The sequence below is a fragment of the Rhamphochromis sp. 'chilingali' genome (genome assembly GCF_963969265.1).
Source record: "Rhamphochromis sp. 'chilingali' genome assembly, chromosome: 7".
Lineage (NCBI taxonomy): Eukaryota > Metazoa > Chordata > Actinopteri > Cichliformes > Cichlidae > Rhamphochromis > Rhamphochromis sp. 'chilingali'.
The window spans coordinates 8555903-8574580 of record NC_137934.1 but is presented as its reverse complement, the minus strand read 5'-3'; the positions used below and the strand labels follow the sequence as shown (position 1 = coordinate 8574580).

Sequence of the window (18678 nt, the reverse complement as noted above, 5' to 3'; positions counted from 1 at the left end):
AAAAATTCTTGAATTCATAATTCCATCAATTTAGGCAAGATTTCCTATACCACTGAAATGCAGCCCCAAACCATCACAGAGCCTCCAGAGTGTTTTATAGATGGCTGTAGACACCCCTTTCCTTAATTTCTCTGTGTATAGTGATTATTTCAGGCAGAAATTACAAATTTGGATTTATCCCTCCATAAGATCTGTTTCCAGTGAACTTCAGTTCAGTGCTTGTGTAATTTGGCATACCTCAGCTTTTTCTTCCCGTTTCCCTTTCCTAAGAAAGGATTCTTGACAGTCATCCTTCCACCTAGACTATGTGAACTGAGGCTTCAGTGAAAAGCAGATGGATCAACTGAAGGTCCAGATCCATCTCTCAGGTCCCTTGTTAGGTCTTTACTGGACTGGACTTTATTTCTTAAAGGCATGGCTGTCAGATACTGTTCATCTGTTGTGGATAGTTTTATACACCTACCACTTCTTTTCTCCTCTAGTTGTCTAATTTCATGGTTTTTGGCTTTGGGAATCACCTTATTATTGCAAAATTACAATTTTATGACTGTTGATCTGTGTTATTGTTGGATTTTTTTTTCCTGGATTCACCCAAAGAAATGGGAACAAATGTGTTTGTGATAAAGCCAGCTAGTAACAAAATGAAGTAAAGATATATAATTTAAAAAGTTGTTCTTTGCTAAGTTGTCTGTTGCACATAGACACAACACTGGTTTGCCCTTAAACCTAGATGCCTTTTTAAGCTTGAATGATTCATAGGTCTGTGTTAAATAGTTTGACATAAAAAACAAACAAACACTTTTCTGGTGAGAAACAAGGACTGGATTGAAAATGAGTGAAAAAGTACCACTTTAAAATATGGCTTTTAAAAGTCTGGTTCCTTTGAGACAAAATATAAGGAATTGATGAGTGGCTCAAGACTTTTGCGCAGTACTGTGTATAACATAAAAAGGAGTCTGGAACAAACAGCAGAGTCAGTTAAACCATAATGACATAACAGCCCTTTACATTACAGATGACAAAGATTAAGCTAACTAATCAGACAAAACTGACTAAAAGGAAAGGAAGTGAGCACCGATGATGGCAATCTAACTGCTTTTAAACCAGACTGCGTGCAAAGAAATGATAATCCAAGCAATAATTCATTCTTAAAGAATAACTCACAGACTGGATCAAGGAGAAAAAAAATACAAAACTCACATGTATTTATAATTTGTTGCTTGTCAGATGCAGCACAATGTTACTGATAAGGGACCAGGCTACACCTGGATGGTCTTTTTAAGCACTGGATAACCAAAACAACAAACACTGATGATCAGCATAGCATTTGTTACATTGCTTCAAGGCTGGTGTTTCAGTGAGGTCTGCCAACTTTGCATCCTGGTTTTGACCCTGTCAGCTATGTTTAGAGGAAGTAGTCTTGGCGTGGTTCTGCCTTTAGGCTAATGAGACTTTTTCCTGCCTCCTGGTTTTCATATAAACTTGGTTAATTGTTTTTAGTGCCCTGACAGATGTTCCAAATAACCTTAGTCTTTAAGTCAATAAACAATCAGCCTACCTCATGCACAATGTGTAACAGCACAGTGCCATCTTGTGTTAACTCATAAGGAAGGCACCCATTCAGTACTCATCAGCCCAGCCCTTCTCAGGAAAGTTCCCCTATAATCGGCTGGGAACTTAAAAGCAAGTATGAATTACTGTATGAACTGTGAACTATATTAATTTCTGGTGAATGTGGCCTTCTTAGTCTCAGGATCCCCCTCATTAACACACTAAAAATAAGGACATATGTTGGAAAAAAAAACCCAACCTTCAGAAAATTTCACAAGTGCAGACCATGGTGCATTAAAGGCAGTTTCATTTTGTTCACAAGCATTAAAGCACAACAAAGTGCAACCTCTCACAGACATTTTTAAGCATGTAAGATATCATTATCCGTGTATCTTTTGTATCTTAGAAAAAACACAAGGGCTTAAAAATGACATTATTCACAGTGATTTGGCTCATAGCAGACCCCCCTCTGGACTTTTTCAAACACACTGCAGCAGCAGAGGATCACAGCTCATTACAGAGACAACACAAGAGGTCACTTGGGTGAAATACTCAGTCCTCTGAAAGCATTTAGTAACAACATCTAATTGTCTTTCACTGGCTTTTCAAAAGCTCTATAAAGGCACAAAGAAAAAACTTCAACAAAAAAAAAAGAAAGTAAGAAAGAAAATTGGGACTTTTTTGTGTTTAACTGATTGCACATTTGTTCCCAGTAGGTGTGATTGTAACTTGTAAAAACAGCCATAATAGCTCTTCAGTTTATAAATGAATTGCTGGATTCATTTTAAGTAGCCTCATGACATCTTGTGGAAATAAAATGGTATTAAATGGGAGACAAAAGCAGTCCAAGTAATGCTTGACATGAATGAGAAACGTTTACTGGAACTTTCCCACAACACTGATTACTCCCATCACCACTCTGTTATTCTCTAAATGAAAAGACTGGTCAACTATTTTTCAGGTCAGGTAAGTCACAAAAAAAGTACACTGGTTGTTTTCTTGCTTGTTTTTTTAAGGCAATTATTTTCTGATAATTGCCTGAATCCCCTCGATGCATATATTGTTGAATGTTCTTGAGCCTGTGCTCGCCCTTATTCCCACAGTGATATATCTCCTTCAGTTCTTCAGCTCCATCTTTCTCTTGCTGCCAACATCCAACGTCGGTCCCTTTTCTTGTCCTGTCTGCATTTGTATCAGCAACACGATTTTTTTTCTGGTGTGTGTGTGTTGGCACTTATGGTGCCATTGATTGGCCGAGAGTTGGCTCGCAGCAGAACTCGAGGCGTGTCCTTGCTCTCGGAGTCTTCAGGCTGCACGTTAAGGCCGTTACGAGACAGCAGCTCTCTGGCCATCAGCATGAAGGCTTCGTCCACATGCTGACTATCCTAGAAAAATATAAAAAAAGCTCTATATAACAAGTATCATCAGCATTAAATGGTCCCATCTATTTATTATATGCGTGTATTACCTTTGCAGATGTTTCTAGTGCAGCCAAAATGCCTTTTTGTTTTGCCAGATTGCAGGCTTCTTGAAACTGAACCTCCCGTTCCTGCTCCAGGTCACATTTATTACCTAAATGGAGAGAATAAAGAAGCTAAGTGATGTACACACAGTGACACAGGTTCTGTTAATATTACCTTGCACCTAATTTACATAATAAAGTCAAACTCTACTCGTGTCCATACAGTACTGTGAGCAGTAACACATGTTAATTTTAAAATGTAGTAAGCAGCAGCAAGACTCCCAAGACACAAATCAAGCTTAATTGACTAAAGATAGGGCATTAAGTTAGAAAGAACAAAAACAGGTGGCTGGGTTGCAAAGTGGCTTGCAGATCGCAGGAACAGTTGAAAATGATACAATTGTATATTTTGCATAAGCAGGCCATGCTAACTACAATATTTCTTTATTTAGTTGAGCATGGTATCATTTTCACTTAAAAACAAAAGTGCATTTCTTCAGTCAAAGCATCCTACTCACCAAGCAGCATTCACTTATTTACACAATGACTGATGCATCACACCAGTTTTGGGGGGGAATTGGGAAAGACATTCATGATTCAACCACTGAACATCTGTGTGAACAAGCCTTTCGAACTCCTTAGCCACATCACAGGAGAACGTTTTCACAGTAATCTGTGTAAAAACTGCCAGGAGAAGAGGCTTTTTCTCATTTAAAGGCTATTGTAATCAAATTCCCAGTATTCTTTAGGGCTAACAGCATACCAAGAAATCTTCATTTCCTTAATGCTTTCAGTCGTTATCAGTCCTATCAGCACTCACCTATGAGGACGAGAACCACATTGGCTGCTCCATATAGCTCCACCTCTTCTATCCAGTGCTTCACCGAGTCAAAAGTTGAACGCCGTGTGATGTCATAGGCAATCACCGCGCCGTGAGCGCTGCGGTAGTAGCTCTGGGTGATCGTACGAAATCTTTCCTGACCTGCTGTGTCCCATACTTGCATCTGCAACAATAAATCATATTTAAGAAATTACAGGAGGATGGTATCATAGTAAAGTAAAGAGTATTATTACTATATCGAGACAATCATTTCTGGATTAAGGTTTTTGTTCTCAGTGCTCTGTATCAGTGAAGTACTTACTCCAAATAAAGATATCAGGATTTTGGAACATGAAAATTTCCACCTAGTGCAAGGCAGCTCAGTGGATACAGATGTTAATCTTTCAAAATGTGATATGGAGTGCCCCGCAACACGAGTGCTATCTGGACCACCCACCTACACACATAAATGCTCACACAGTTGAGCACTCATTAGTCTTCCCCTGAATAACAGTCCCCGAGGACCAGACAGACCTTGTTAGTGTGGTAACAACTGTCATAGTAACAAACGAGACTCACCAACCCCACCCCATTTGTTTTAATGCTATGTGATGGTTACACCTAATGCAGATTATAGACATATGCTCAGATCTTTTTTGAGCATAGACTTCTACATGCATATGATGCTGATCAATATAAATCTGCAATGCCTTTAAAACAGGCTAATGACTCTTTTATGTCGATGTGAACGGCCTCGTTTTGTGACTAAGTAACTCTTTGTAGGGGCTTTCAAATACCTGCTTTTCTGCCTTAATGAACATCATACGAAAAGTCTATCATTTCAATAACAGAAGAACCCAACAAAATAATTTATAAGAAATTAATTTTAAGTTCCTATTGGTCCATACGACTGTGATATAACTTCTGATCACCAAGATATCCAGATATTTTTAATACCAATAGTCTGAATTATGAGGTCTTAGGCTTGCAAAATTAGATGGTGTTGTAAGACTACTTATGAATTACATCACCAGTGTGTGAATGTGTGTGTGAATGGGTGGATGACTGGATATGTAAAGCGCTTTGGGGTCCTTAGGGACTAGTAAAGCGCTATAAAAATACAGGCCATTTACCATTTTACCATGAATTGATTGAATCTTTAAGATGATCCTACACTGTGATTTGCCGATGCTTAAAAACAGACAGGCTAAAGTGAAAAATAGAAAGTTTTCAGAAGATTCAATGCAGCTGAAATGATACCAGTTAACACAGAATCTTTAAACATCCACAGTTAAAACTCGCCATTTGAAGTTGGACTACTTCCCTTTGCGTGCTTTTTTTTTTTTTAGAAATAGTTCACATCATTGCTATACTAACGCACGGATAGTTGTAATATTTCCCCTAGCTTTAAAAAGATGATCTATTAGTTAAGGAGAGAATGCATGCCATGAATTTATATCATGCAACCATCTGTTTGCCCACCAAACACTGCAGTTACTGTATTTGTGTGTTTGTCTTGAATGACATACTGTTTCTTCCCCTGTGATTGATGAAGTTAGAAATTAGGGGAACAAAAAGGAGGCATTAAAAAGCCACACTACCATGTCTGTGTTTACTGATCAGTGCAGATAGTGAATGAACATGTATTATACACAAGCCACGACTTAACTGTATGAATAAGGAGCTAGATGTATTTATCCAAGTAGGCATTCAGACCAGAAGTATATCACAGCAATCATGATCCACCCAAACAATTAGTTCCTTTTTTTGTGTGTAATGACAGCACAGAGAAGTTTATTTTTACTCATACAAAAGGTCAAGCAGAGAAACCTGAACTACAGGTCCTTCGTGTGAGTGGCTGGCGTGACCCGTTTACAACTCAGCATACAGTAACTCGCACTGTAACCGAACGACTCCCCATTGTTATATCATTTACTGAGAAAATGAGAGAAGTTCATCACATCTGCACATTTAAAAGAACTATTGTTCCATTCATCCAGGTTCCTCACTCCTCATGACATGAGCAGACCTGTCCTAAATGATATATTTAATCTAATCAACAGCATATGGACCGGCTAAAGTGACTTAAAATAGATGTATTAACTAGTACATTAACTAGTAAGCCAGAAACTTAACTTGGATTTTTTTTTTTAGCCTAACTCAAGCCTCAGAAAAGGAAAAACCCAAACTCTCTCCCACAAACGCTACCAACTGCCTTTCACACACACACGCACAGACACGCACATTACGGGGAACTCACCTTCACCTTCTTCCCCTCAATGTTCAGTGTCCGTACAGTGAAATCTACTCCGATGGTGTTCTGCTGTTTCTCTGAGAAAATCCCAGACTTGAAATTCTGAATCACGCAGGTCTTCCCCACGTTTGAGTCTCCAATAAGGATTAACTTAAACAGGAAGTCAAAAGTATCATCATGTTCAGGTGCTGGCATCTCCATGATGAAGTCACAGTGGAATGTGTGTCTTTTCCTGGGAATAAATGGAAGGAAATGATCCCTCCAGTAATGTAGATCGCTAGGAATGGGTTTTCTTTGAGGGTAAGAGACGCTGGGTTATCTTTGAATTTGAATCAAGACTCAGTCACAAGAAGGAATATGGATATCAAACTTGTGGTGTGTTCAAAGTTTCAACAGGGAACAACTGAAAAAATGCCCTGGCTCCTTCTTCTTCTAACAAAATCTACAGTTGGTAAGCAGGCTAGATTTCCATCAGCAGAGTAGGTTTAGGTAAATATGGCCTGCAAAACCAGTTTAAGGCTGGTGGAAGGTTTGTCAAGATAGAGAGCAGTTCAAAGGTTAAAAAAGCTTCAGACAATCCATCCAGTCATTCAAAAAAATTTCCTAATAAGTCTGCATGTCTTCTGTTTTTAGTTCAGTCTGCCCCTCTTGTGTTCTTTCAAACAAAACCGTCTGAGTTCTGCTTTTCTTTTCAGCAACTTCTCAGTTGTTGACCCACTTTTTAGCCCCCAGCAAAAAACAGCACACGGCCTGTTGCCCCTTTGCACAGGTTCTGGCTGTCGCAGCAAAGGAGAGCTTCCTCAAAATAAGAATTTTTAAAGATGTGTGTCCGTAATCCAGGTTGTCTAATCCACCTGCTGCTCTTTCACACACGTGTCACTTTCCTCCACCTGACTCTCTCCCTCCCTTTTATTTTCTTCCCTCACCAGTTCTTCCTGTTTTCTTTTTCGCTGTTTAGAGCACCTGTCGTAACAATAGAAACCTGCTCTACCTGCTTTTCGCAAGTAACCCAGCCCAGCATCATTGTTGGATCCTGGGAAATGGAGTCTGTTGACCACCTACACACACAATATGTCTGCTGAAAATCAGAGAATATTACATTATTGAAACTAAGCATATTTCTTTAAGTATTATACTTGAACTCAAAGCTATTTACATTTTAGGTGCATAGGTTTTTCATATTTATATCCTGTTCATAGCCTGTACATAGCTTGTACTCACTACAGCCTGTACATACTTATAGTTATAGAATATTCACAACATACCTCATACTGTGTACATTATAACATAATAGACCCATTTCTGTAATATACTTACATATCTATATTATTGCTAATATATATTGTAATATATCTATATCACTAAAGCACTTCTGGATGGATGCAAACTGCATTTCGTTGCCCTGTACCTGTGCATGTGCAATGACAATAAAGTTGAATTCTATTCTATTCTATTCTATTCTGATGGGAAAGAGAAAGTGCACTCTTTTAAGTCACTTTTAAAATTTTGCATATTAGAACATAGTAAAAATTTCGGCCTTACTAGTTTCTAAAACATTTTTAGGAAAAACTACACAAAAATCAAAGAAATGTGTGAAAAACGGAGAAAATTCAATTATTCAGTAGCTTGAAGCACCAACTTTAGTAGCTATTACTGTGACATCGTCAGCCTTTGTCCCAATTCTTTTTACTGTATAAGTTTCAGTTCGCTAATTTATGCACAGCTCTCTTAAGGTCTTGCCTTAAGAGAGGTTGAGGTAGAAGTTTTGACTTCGACTGGGACATTGCAGCACCCTTTTCAGCCATTCTGTTGTAGATTTGATGCTGTGCTTGGAATCATCAAATCAAATCAATTTATTTATATAGCACTTTTCACAGGATAAAAACCACAAAGTGCTTCGCAGTAATATAAAACAGGAATACATAAAATACATTAATAAACAAACATACAGCACAAATCTAATTAAAATCTAAATAAATGAGTCTTAAGCTGCTTTTTAAAAGAATAAATACAATCAAGGCAACGTAATGATGGAGGGAGAGCGTTCCACAACCTGGGGGCCACCGCTCTAAAAGATCTATCACCTCATGGTCATGACGCATGACCCCTTTTCAGCCAAGCTTTAGCCATCAGATGGATGTCCTCACATCTGACTGTAGAACACTGAGATGCACAGAGGAGTTCTGTGGCTGCAAAATAAGCCCACAGGCGTACTCAAAATGTGTACTTTCAAAAACTGCATCTGCAATTTACTTTCATTTTTGTTCAATAAATAATGACATGGTGTAATGCCATGTGTCACAGTTCATCTCAGACTGTATTTTCATAATTAAAGACCACAAAAAATGACCATTTAAGGACCACATAACTTTGAATTGTATCCTAACACATAAAACCTTAGAAGTGATAGAGGGTGTACTTTCGTTTTGTCATTTTTTTAGGTGAAATACAGCATTTTTGTTTTACATTATATATAATGTAAAATAGGCATACAAATATATACATTTGTATGCTTGTATGGATTCAGCAAACCTGGCACATTGTAGTTAGACATGCACAGATTAACATTTGGCGGCTCGAATAAATTAGCCTGTCTTACTGAGTTTTGTTCAGAGGATACGAGCGCTTCCTCGATGCTAGCTGTGGCCATGTGGCAAGAGCCACTGCCTTTAACCGCGGTTAAGCTAAGCATTACTCCCGGATTGCAATATTTCCGAATGCACCTGAAAGCGGCACAGACTCCTCATCCAGCACATCACAGTGACGTCCTGTGCGGATACAGCAGACAGATGCCCTGACTGCTACGGTCCCAGGTCTACATCCGTAACGTTTTCTCCATGTAAAAGGGCGTTTTAAAGCCCGGGGGAGCAGCAGCAGAATGCAGCGGAGCGCGGTGGTCGTGGTGGCGGATAAAACGAGCTTGAAAAGGCCGTTTATTTTTGCAAATTCAGTCCATATGGTAGGAATTTTAAATCAATGCATTTAAAGCCCAGGGGCCTGTTTGATATCTTTTTATAAGGTTAAGTAGTTCATTTGTTGTCGTGTTCCCACTCAGATCAATTAATCTAAACCAAACAATGCTGTTTTGTCTGTATACCACGCGTATCGCGTGTAGTGTACTGCAGTGTTTGCTGTATGGTTCTTCCAATGTGTTTTTAAGGTTATACACTAAGAAGTCATCAGAAATGGGGGTGAAATTGCCATTGTGATGAATTTCTGCCTTAATATAAGGACACCCATCCTTTTCCGTCCATCTTCACCCCAGCATCTTCCCTTCAAATCACATATGCAGTATTCTCACATTGGTAATGTTTACAGTGTTCTGTGTTTTCCCAGCTGAGTCACATGTAAAGGCCTTCTGTTTTGCTGTGCTGTTACCTTGCTGTTCAGTACTTCTGCCTTCCATCTGCACTCAAAGGAGCTGCTGCTCCTTTAAGAAGTGACACCCATGATTTAAGCCCTAAACTGAGAATCTTTGCAGTTCCACATTCCCCGAGCTGCAAAACAAGCAGACCTATCATTAACCTCAAATATTTATTTCATTGTGACATCCTCTTAACTCAAAGCTGTTTGCACACTTAACACATGTTTGCGTTCTTCCTCTCCAAAGGCGCTGTGCTTCTTCTTGCTGACAATGACAGTGGCTTATCATCGAGATATCTTACAAACTGGAAAAGTAAGACCGACTTCTCATGGTTTTGGGGTTTGGAAAAAATAGTTTCAGATGTGTGCATTTATTGAAGGTGGCAATAATGCTTGTCAGGCTTCAGTGGAGACAACTGGGGATTTATACTAGGGGTCTCATCAGTGTCCTTGAGGAAGACAGTGAATAATCATCATGCTCAGTGCACATCTTCTGAATGCAAGCATGACTGTTAACCTCAAACAAACCTTAAAAGTGAATGTTAAGTGTAAGCGAAATTCAGGTCGGGTGAAATCTTTCACAAATGTTTGATTCAAGGCTTATTCATCAAAACTGACAAGTCCAGTCGGTGTATCATTTTAACACCATTGTGGTTTTTCCTCTTCAGATGGTGTCTACTGTTTCCGTAGTGATGTTGTACGTGATAGAGATTGGCTGCCTGCTGCTCTCGGTGCTCGGCGTGTTCGGAGCCTTCAAAGAAAAGAGATGGTGTTTTATTCTGGTAAAAGTGTGTTTGTGTTGCTGCTGCGCATGTGGGTCAAATCTATGTCAAATAACAAAGCTCGACTCATTCATTATTCTTGTTTTCGATTTCGTTCATTTGATTTCTTTGTCACTAAAACTTTCACTGATTTTGTTTGTGTGCAGTATGCAGCTGGGATGGCAGCAGCCAGTCAAACAATAATTGTTAAAGCAGCACTAAGTTACCAAGATATTTATGAGGTATGACATTACGTGAAGGCCCTGCAGTAAAATGTCACCTAAAGCTGCTAAAAAAAAGCTTTTGCTGTGGTCTTAATATGCTAAGAGAAGATTTTAATGTTGATTTCTTTCTCCTCAGAAACGTGTGGTCAATGAAGAGTCCAAGCTGCTGTCCATGATGCCACTCACTACAACAAGCCAAGCCAACAAGACATGGCTGTATCATATTCAGCAAGAAGTAAGCAGAAGTTACTTATACAGTGGGGGAAATGATTATTTGATCCCCTGCTGAATTTGTAAGTTTGTCCATACAAATGGACAGCCTTCTAATTAGTACCTTGAGGCAACTGTTGTTGTTGTTGTTGGCACTATATAAATAAAATCGAATTGAACTGATTTTGATGATAGTTTCATTTTACATAAAAGTGATAACTTGATTTGCATGTCATTGACTTGGTGGTGAAGCCGTTGTTGGCAAGCACAGTAATAAGATGTTTCTTGTAGTTGGTCACCAGGTTTGCACACATCTAAGGAGGGGGTTTGACCCACTTCTCTTTACAGAAACTGTAAAGAGAAGCTTCTGCTCCTTCAGCTCCTTTGACATTTTTTCTATAGGACTGAGATTTGGAAACTGGGTAGGCATTAATGAGCTTCTTCTTTATGCACTCCTTTGATTCGTCTTAGCATGTTTTGGGTCATTGTCATGCTGGAAGATCCATCCATGATGCATCTACTGTGTTCTGTCTGTCTAACGGAAGACGTACATTCAATGGTACACTGCCCCATCTGTTGACCCCTCAGCGCGGTGAAGCCATCCTGTACCCTTAGCAGAAAAACACCCACAAAGCATAATGTTCACCAACTCTGTGCCTAACTTTGGGAAGGTGTTCGTTGAGTCTGTGCAGGTCTACAATCTTGTCTCTGACATCCTTTGCAAGCTCTTTGGTGTTTCCCACGGTAGTGGAGAGGTTGGAATGCAAGAAATGGATTCTGTGGACAGCTGGGATTTACACACATAACTTTGAGATCAGGAGTATCTGCAATCGATTGATCGATTGTGAAACAGCAAGTCTGTGCGAACCAGAATTCTGGCTGGGTTAGAGGCGATCAAATACTTATTTCACTCATTTACATGCAAATCACTTAAAAACTTTTATGCAATGTGTTTTTTCTGGCTTTCTGGTCTGTCACCAATAAAACGAAACTGTATATTAAACAGTTTATTTCTTTGTAAGTGAGCAAACCTATCATTTCAGCAGGGAATCAAATAACTATTTCCCCCATGTTAGGGCCAAGTTTTTAATACTATGTGTTTAAGTTCTCCAGTACAAACATCTCAAACACCTTGGCGATACAACCTTGGTTCTCTGTGGTAACACAGACCATTATATACTTGCTTATTCCCTTTAGAAACAAACTGAAGAAACTGAAGTTCAGGCTCCCTGCTAGCTCCCAAACCCAGTATATTCCACTGTAATCTAAAATAAAATTTGATTGGCCATTTATCCATTTTCTTACACTTATCCTTATATCAGCGGGTGGTGTGCAGCCTATTCCAGCTACCATAGAGCAAGAGGCGTGGTTCACCCTGGTAGACTTTTTGTTGTATTTCATTCCAATTTGGCTGATAAGTGTTGCTAGTTATGGAACTGTAAATAGAAACTATAATGTAACATTATGATAAAGGTCATGACTTATTTTTGCCCTGTTTGTTTCAGCCAGCTTTTAGCAACTTTTAAATCTACAGTATGTTAGGATACTCTGACATAAAAGTATGTTTTATGTTAAAAACACTAACCTCTTTTTGAGTATTAAAAAGATCCAAAGTGTGCCTGCCTCTGCTAACTGCTGACTTTTGCCTTTTTTGTATACAGCTAGCATAGTGCAGCTGTGCTAGCTACACTTTGCTAGTGTGAAAGTGCTTTGTTGTCAATCATGCACGCCAGAAACATCTGCTATTACTTGTTTTCTGGTCACCACTGACCACTCGTGAGTGTTGTTTGGTTTTGTTTTTTTTAATTTGGCTACCTCAGGAAGGAAATGTTGGGTTGCATGCATTATGCTTAAACAAAAGAATAGGCCCATTACAGTAGCGATGTTCAGACCCGTTGCTTTAATGACAATACTCTCCCTCTGACGCCAAGAGCCTTCCTGAAACTCGTATCTTTGGAATAAACACAAGTCTGTAGTGAAGGTTTCCAAATCCAAACCGAACTAAAGGTCAGAAATCAGTGCTACACCTTGTGTTAATGAAACTTTAAAGAACTGTTGCAACTTTTTACTAAATGATACAAAAAATAATTACTGCTGGACCTGTTTTGAACCTTTGTGTTTCACCTCCAGCTGGAATGCTGCGGTCTCGTTGAAGGTTACAAAGACTGGGGCTCTTCCATCCCTTCATCCTGTAACTGCCAATATCCAGGAAAATGCGTGAGTGTCTTTCTTTTATAAGAACAGTGGTCATTATGTTCATCTCTGGTCCTGTAACCACACATTGTCCTCTAGAAACTGAGGAACCAATGACATATTTAAATTAGCAGTTTCACTGGTGAAACTTGAAGACACAATTGGTTTTCCCCATAGCAAGTGCCAGTGTAATTTGAGTCCAAGTAAAGCAGTTTTTTCATTTAAATATCCAACTAGCAATACGATGAATGTAGTTATTTATTCCTCTTTGACTCTGTGTATAGCTTAAGTTGTCTTGGATTGAGGTTAACTAGTTGTTGTTTATCCACAGACCAAAGTAGAACTCATACAGTTTTAATGGAATACTGCATTTGAGATATTTCTGAAAAAGATTCAGGCATACCTAAATAAAAAATCTAAATGGAAACTAAAGTTGAATGTATTCTACACTGTAAACCCAAATGTAAAAGGAATATAGTTAATAGTAAAAAAGTAAGTGCTATTTAGTCCTCTCAGCACATCATGCAAGTACGTACACATTTGGGTTATTTATTTCAACCATTTTTTGTCAAAGTCAGACATTTATGTTTATGATTTCATTAACCTTTCTGTAATTTGTAGCATGAATTTGACTCTGAAACGCTGCAAATCTGTTGGCTCACTTTAAAAAATATCCCAATTGCCCGCATGCGTGTTGTGGCTCCCCTGCGGCACTCTGAAAGGGAATCTAAATACATATTTAATGAGATCAGCTGCAAAAATAACTGTGTCCATGGGCCAGATTCACTAACACAGCACGACAGTGAAGCCTAAAGAACCCTCTTTAGGCTTTAAAAAGCTGTTGTCAGGATTTAACAAAGGGGTGCAGTGTCAGTTTTCTGACTGAAACGCAGAGAAAGATGTTTTGGTGGTTGGCCTTACTGTATATGTATTAGTAGGAATTTCCCTATCACTGCACAAAGTTTTGGAAGGAGAATATGAATCTTGCAAATTCGATTTATTAACTTTTGTAGCATGCAGTGCAATATTAAATTTAATGCTGAAAAAAGCATTTGTTATTTTGGGCGTGTGAGTTGTGATAGTTGGGAATGAGAAGGGGAAATGTTATCAGAAAGAGCGTGTAGCGGTGATGTGTGGACGACTTAAAGCCTTGAGAGCAGTACTATATGTTCTGTCACTTTTCACAGAGAATGTTTATAGCCATTTCTTTTTGCCGCTCATTATTAATGCTAGTATTTTATATTTAAAAAGTCTCTGGATGTCTTTTCTCAGCAGTGCGCACACAGAGTGGCTTTTGGGTATTTTCTCTCTTTTAAAAAAAGTCTCTACATTGGAGCCATATTGAAATGTCTGCCAACATACAGCGATTAACTTAACTGTGCTAGTGTGTCAGACTTACACTATTAGTGCGTGCAGCCTCACACAGACTCCAGAAAAAAACAAGAAGAATGTGCATATTTGTGCATGTGGAACAAATGTTAATTAATGCAGGGACGACTCATGATCTGATGGTTAAATAATGTTTGGTGTTCTGTGCATCACACAGGGCAGCTGTCATAGATTTCAGGTTTATGTGGTGGAAAGGTTTGCAATAACACACTGAATAATAATCCTACACTCTGTCCTTTGGAGGAAAGATAAGTTCACAGTTATAAAAAAAAAAACAACCCATTTTTCTTCAGTCTATTCTCATCTAGAGACACGTGTAAAGCTTGAGCTTACACTGTCATTTATGTTAGGATATAAATTGCTCGTCCTCACTTCCTCATCAGCTGCGCATGTTTTGGAGCCACGAATCTGCACTTGTATTTGTATTAGGGCTGCCACGATTAGTCGACTAGTCACGATTATGTCGACTATTAAAATCGTCGACGACTAATTTAATAGTCGACGCATCGTTTGAAGCTTTGTAAGATCACAAAGGACGCAGGAATGAGTAGTAGGATTTAAGAGTGTAATAACGGACTGAAACAGAAGATGGCAGCACTGCATGTACAAGGATGCCAGCTGCCGTTAAACCCCGAAGAAGAAGAAGCTGTGTCCCAGAATTCATAGCGCAGCTGTCAACAATGGCGGCAGCTAGTTAGTTTTAACTTTACTCTTATTATTCTTTCTGGGTCACAAAATAAACGTTTAACATATTTTCAGGCGAGAATGTAGCTGTGTAAACCTCAAATATCTGCTCAGTTTATCAAGACACCACATATTTTCAAAAGCGCTCCGACGTTTTCGGAGACGTCTGTTACCCACTAGCTCGTTAGCTAGGCGGGGGCAAGGCTAACTAGAGCCGTGAGAACACCGGACTCCCGGCAAATCGTTTTCAAACCCACCGCCGTCTTTCGCTAGTCAGGTTAAACATATATATAAGTCACTTAGATAACTTAAAAATGTTATTGTTTGGCTTTCTTTAGTATTTTATTTGTTCCTGAGTAAATCTGTTTGGCTGAGATTAAAGTTATAGTTTTTTGCACAGCTAAAACTGTCAAGCAGACAGCTGATTATCAGAAGTGTGAGACGCTGGGGAATATACTCCGGTGTCCTGTTATATTTTAGAAAGCAAGGAGTTTATTAAACTTCACCGAAACAATCTGCAAATTTAATTAAAAATTAATAAACTACCATCTTGTCTTTATTTTTAGTTAGCACAAACACTTCAAGCTGTAAGCTAATGATAGTTATATAAGACCAGATGCTGCTGGTGCAATAAGCTGTACGCTGTACGTCCAATGGATGATGATCTGATTAGTTGACTAATCGCAAAAATAATCGGTGACTAGTCGACTATCAAAATAATCGTTTGTGGCAGCCCTAATTTGTATACGAAGTAACTGCGTCTTTGTGGACAAATGAGTGCATTAATAGTTCACCCATCAGACTTTCCATTCTCATAGGGGCATTGTTTTTGCAAATGCATCATCATGTTAATGTGCCCTGTGGCTTTATGTCACAAAAGTGTTTTTTTGGCAAACCTCACAGTAGCTTTTTGATGCCAAAAAAGGGTTTTTCACTGGCGCAGTTACCTAATCTGGCCCTAAATGACAACACAATTTCTAACAATTAAGCTGTGCATATTTTATTTTTGTACTTGGTAAAAAAAATGGCAAGGACTATAACTCTGATTCTAACTGTGGCATTTCCATCTTTTTTAATAAATATAATTAATCATTTTGTATTAATGTGACATTTTTATCTATACATTCATACGCCACGTCATCCTATACAGTTAAAGCACTTTATCTAACTCGCATATATGCACAGTTTAATGCACAATAAACCTACATGTCGTATGCATGTCTTTGGACCGTGGGATGAAGTACCATTAGTGTTTGGAGGATGAGGCTCAAAGCAGAAGCCTGATTGCTGTGAAGCAATAACGCTACCCACTGCACCACCATGCCACCCGGTGTTTAAATAAGGAGTTACAGTACTTGTTAGTTACTAAAGAAAAATCAGGCTTTGGGTACTTGGTAGGGGTTCGCATACACTTTAACCTCATTCTGGGTTCTTCTAGATAATCTTTTAGCGAACCTAGTTTTTGGGGAATTTCTAAACTTAAATCATTTTATGTTTTTTGTTTTTTTTAGTTCTGGGTTTCAGTGTAGCTTCATCAGCATGAGTGTGTTGTGCTGATCAGCAAGCAATAGCAAGAAAATCTGAAAGGAACAATCAACGCCGGGCACAGCTAAAACAAAAACTGGTGAAATTGTCTTCAATTTGTTGCATTGTGCTGTGAGATTTTGTGCTCTTCGACAGATTCGACTACGAGGCAGCGCCACACTCGGGGCTCCAAAGAACCACTATGTTTATCAAGAGGTAAAAAGAAAATTCTTAAAAACAAAAAAATATTGATTTCTTGTAGACTTTCTTTCTGATTTTTAAATTCAGGCAAAGTTTTTTAACCCCTGCACAGTGAATCATCACCACTTTGCTGGAGGTGTCCTTCCTGCACAGTATACTTAAAGTATAATGATATAATTATGATATAATCTTGTTATCTGGCACAGATGAAGACAAAACTAACTATGCTCCCCTACCCACCTGTACTTTCACTTTTTCGTTCACAGCCTTGCCTTCCAATTTACGTTTCCGAGCTGAAGCTTGCATTCTCGTTGTCGATGGGTATACAGTTTGGAAGCGGAGTGTTTTGGGTATGTGGTTTTTATATATATATATATATATATATATATATATATAGTTATATGTTGGTGAAAAGCATCTTGAAATATTTTCCTTGTGCTAACTTTTCTTTTCTTTTCTATTCCAGGTTATTTTACTTGTTATGAGCATCAAGTTGATGGACCAGATCAGAAGGAAACAGGACTTTATGGCTCTTCTCGAATCAAACAGATACGTTCCCGGTGCTTTCTAGCCCCCTGCTGTTTTAATACACGCATCCTAATTTCCATAACCTGGCTGTCTTATCATTTTTCTGTGTTGATGTTTAAATGCATGTCTAAAAGTAATCTACTTGCGCACAGTAGATAAGATTTAAATGACTCGTCTGCCTTACTGCTGTAAAAAAAAATTTTAAAAAAGGAGAGAGAGAGAAAAAAAGTGCAATTTAATGACATTAATCAATTTGAACTAGTTATCACATTTTCTTATGCTTTTTTTTCTGGCTTTTTGTTCTGTACATTAAGACTTTTGGATATATATCAGTGAGGCTTTCAAAAGGCAGATATTAATCTAATAATAATTAATCTGCTTCGATGTTTTATTGAAAGCTTGCCTCACTGAAGCCAACTGTAAGTTCTGAGTTTTGACGTATGTACCTCAAGTCAAGATGGCGTAATGAAACACGAATACTTGTCTTAAGCACACATTGACTTTTAAGCATTAGAGCAACTAATAATCTTTGCAAAATAATATTAATAACCTTTATGTAGCAGCTTTTTTAAACACTGTTTACAAAGTGCTTTGATTCAGTTATTCATTTAGCCATGCATATTACTGCATAATCAGGTGAGACAAGGGAATGATTCACATGTCTCTGGGACGGCAGAATGTTTTGATGCCTTGTTATGCACACTGAATATCTGAAACCTTGTCGCTGATTTCAGTTTTTCTTAAAGCACATCTAAAAATTCGACCTTGTGTGATCATGCCCAGCAGAGAGGAGCAGGTGAGGAGGAGGAGAGGGGATTCTATTTTGTTGCACATACAGTAGACACGCAGTAAAATCCTCTTTGATTTGAAGGTTTTGCACAGATGTTGGCAAGGCTGCTGCAAAGAGGTTGTGAGAGGCTCTTGTAGGAAAATGTGCCACCCAATTTCTTGCAGAGACTGTAACGCCCCAACTGATGCAACTCTCACCAAAGAAGCCTTTATGCCACGCCGCGTCTACTTTAACTTGCTGCATGAGCTGCCTGCTGTTGAAACGTCTACTCGACTCATATATTGTCAAATTAATTTAATCTGAAGCAGCAGATCCAGTGTCTACCTGTGCACTTTAACCATTATTGCCTAATATACACGTTCTGGCAACGTATGGTGTCTTTGTTTCTGTCACACACTGTTTTTGTTTTTTTATTTGCATGACATGATGTAATATTTTGTAAATAGAATGAATAAAACAAGTTTTGTCTTTTTTTTTTTTTACGTCTTCATTTTATTTTGTTTTCTTACGAAACTGAAACTGCCCGTCCTCTTAATGACGCTAACAGCTCGGTTAACCCAGCAGCAGATGCTGAGGAATGTAAATGATAGTTGTATGCATTTTAAATGTAAATTTTGGCAGCTGGCCTAAATGATACAGCACAGTGAAAAAAAAAAAGGCACCTCATACTAAACACCAGTATATAACAAACACATCGTATTAAAAAATGAACACAAAGTAGAAA

The 18678-nt window shown here is 38.5% G+C and overlaps 2 protein-coding genes across 2 annotated transcripts; one reads left to right on the top strand and one right to left on the bottom strand.

Annotated features, from left to right (window-relative positions):
* Positions 1–1841: 1841 nt before the first annotated feature.
* Positions 1842–7057, bottom strand: LOC308399410 (ras-related protein Rab-19-like). Its single transcript, XM_080886671.1, has 4 exons — positions 6094–7057; positions 3834–4017; positions 3020–3123; positions 1842–2936 (listed from the first exon to the last, which is right to left on the bottom strand). Exons 1-4 carry the CDS (start codon positions 6286–6288, stop codon positions 2745–2747), a joined length of 675 nt encoding a protein of 224 aa, XP_080742797.1. The 5' UTR covers positions 6289–7057; the 3' UTR covers positions 1842–2744.
* Positions 7058–8442: 1385 nt separating this feature from the next.
* LOC308400138 (tetraspanin-8-like) lies at positions 8443–18375 on the top strand. Its single transcript, XM_080887636.1, has 9 exons — positions 8443–9046; positions 9698–9763; positions 10119–10232; positions 10379–10453; positions 10572–10670; positions 12776–12862; positions 16592–16651; positions 16903–16986; positions 17103–18375. The coding sequence occupies exons 1-9, from the start codon at positions 8966–8968 to the stop codon at positions 17205–17207; spliced, it is 771 nt and encodes a 256-aa protein (XP_080743762.1). The 5' UTR covers positions 8443–8965; the 3' UTR covers positions 17208–18375.
* Positions 18376–18678: the final 303 nt, after the last annotated feature.

What these genes read in the sequence shown, in the direction of transcription:
- LOC308399410 (XM_080886671.1), bottom strand. Translation starts at nt 6,288, where the DNA reads ATGGAGATGCCAGCACCTGAACATGATGATACTTTTGACTTCCTGTTT. An exon ending in TGTGGTTCTCGTCCTCATAG is followed by an intron (nt 3,124 to 3,833) that starts GTGAGTGCTGAT and finishes CTCTCCATTTAG; the next exon opens with GTAATAAATGTGACCTGGAG. An exon ending in CACTAGAAACATCTGCAAAG is followed by an intron (nt 2,937 to 3,019) that starts GTAATACACGCA and finishes ATATTTTTCTAG; the next exon opens with GATAGTCAGCATGTGGACGA.
- LOC308400138 (XM_080887636.1), top strand. Translation starts at nt 8,966, where the DNA reads ATGCAGCGGAGCGCGGTGGTCGTGGTGGCGGATAAAACGAGCTTGAAA. An exon ending in TTGCAAATTCAGTCCATATG is followed by an intron (nt 9,047 to 9,697) that starts GTAGGAATTTTA and finishes TCCTCTCCAAAG; the next exon opens with GCGCTGTGCTTCTTCTTGCT. An exon ending in GCCAATATCCAGGAAAATGC is followed by an intron (nt 12,863 to 16,591) that starts GTGAGTGTCTTT and finishes GCTCTTCGACAG; the next exon opens with ATTCGACTACGAGGCAGCGC.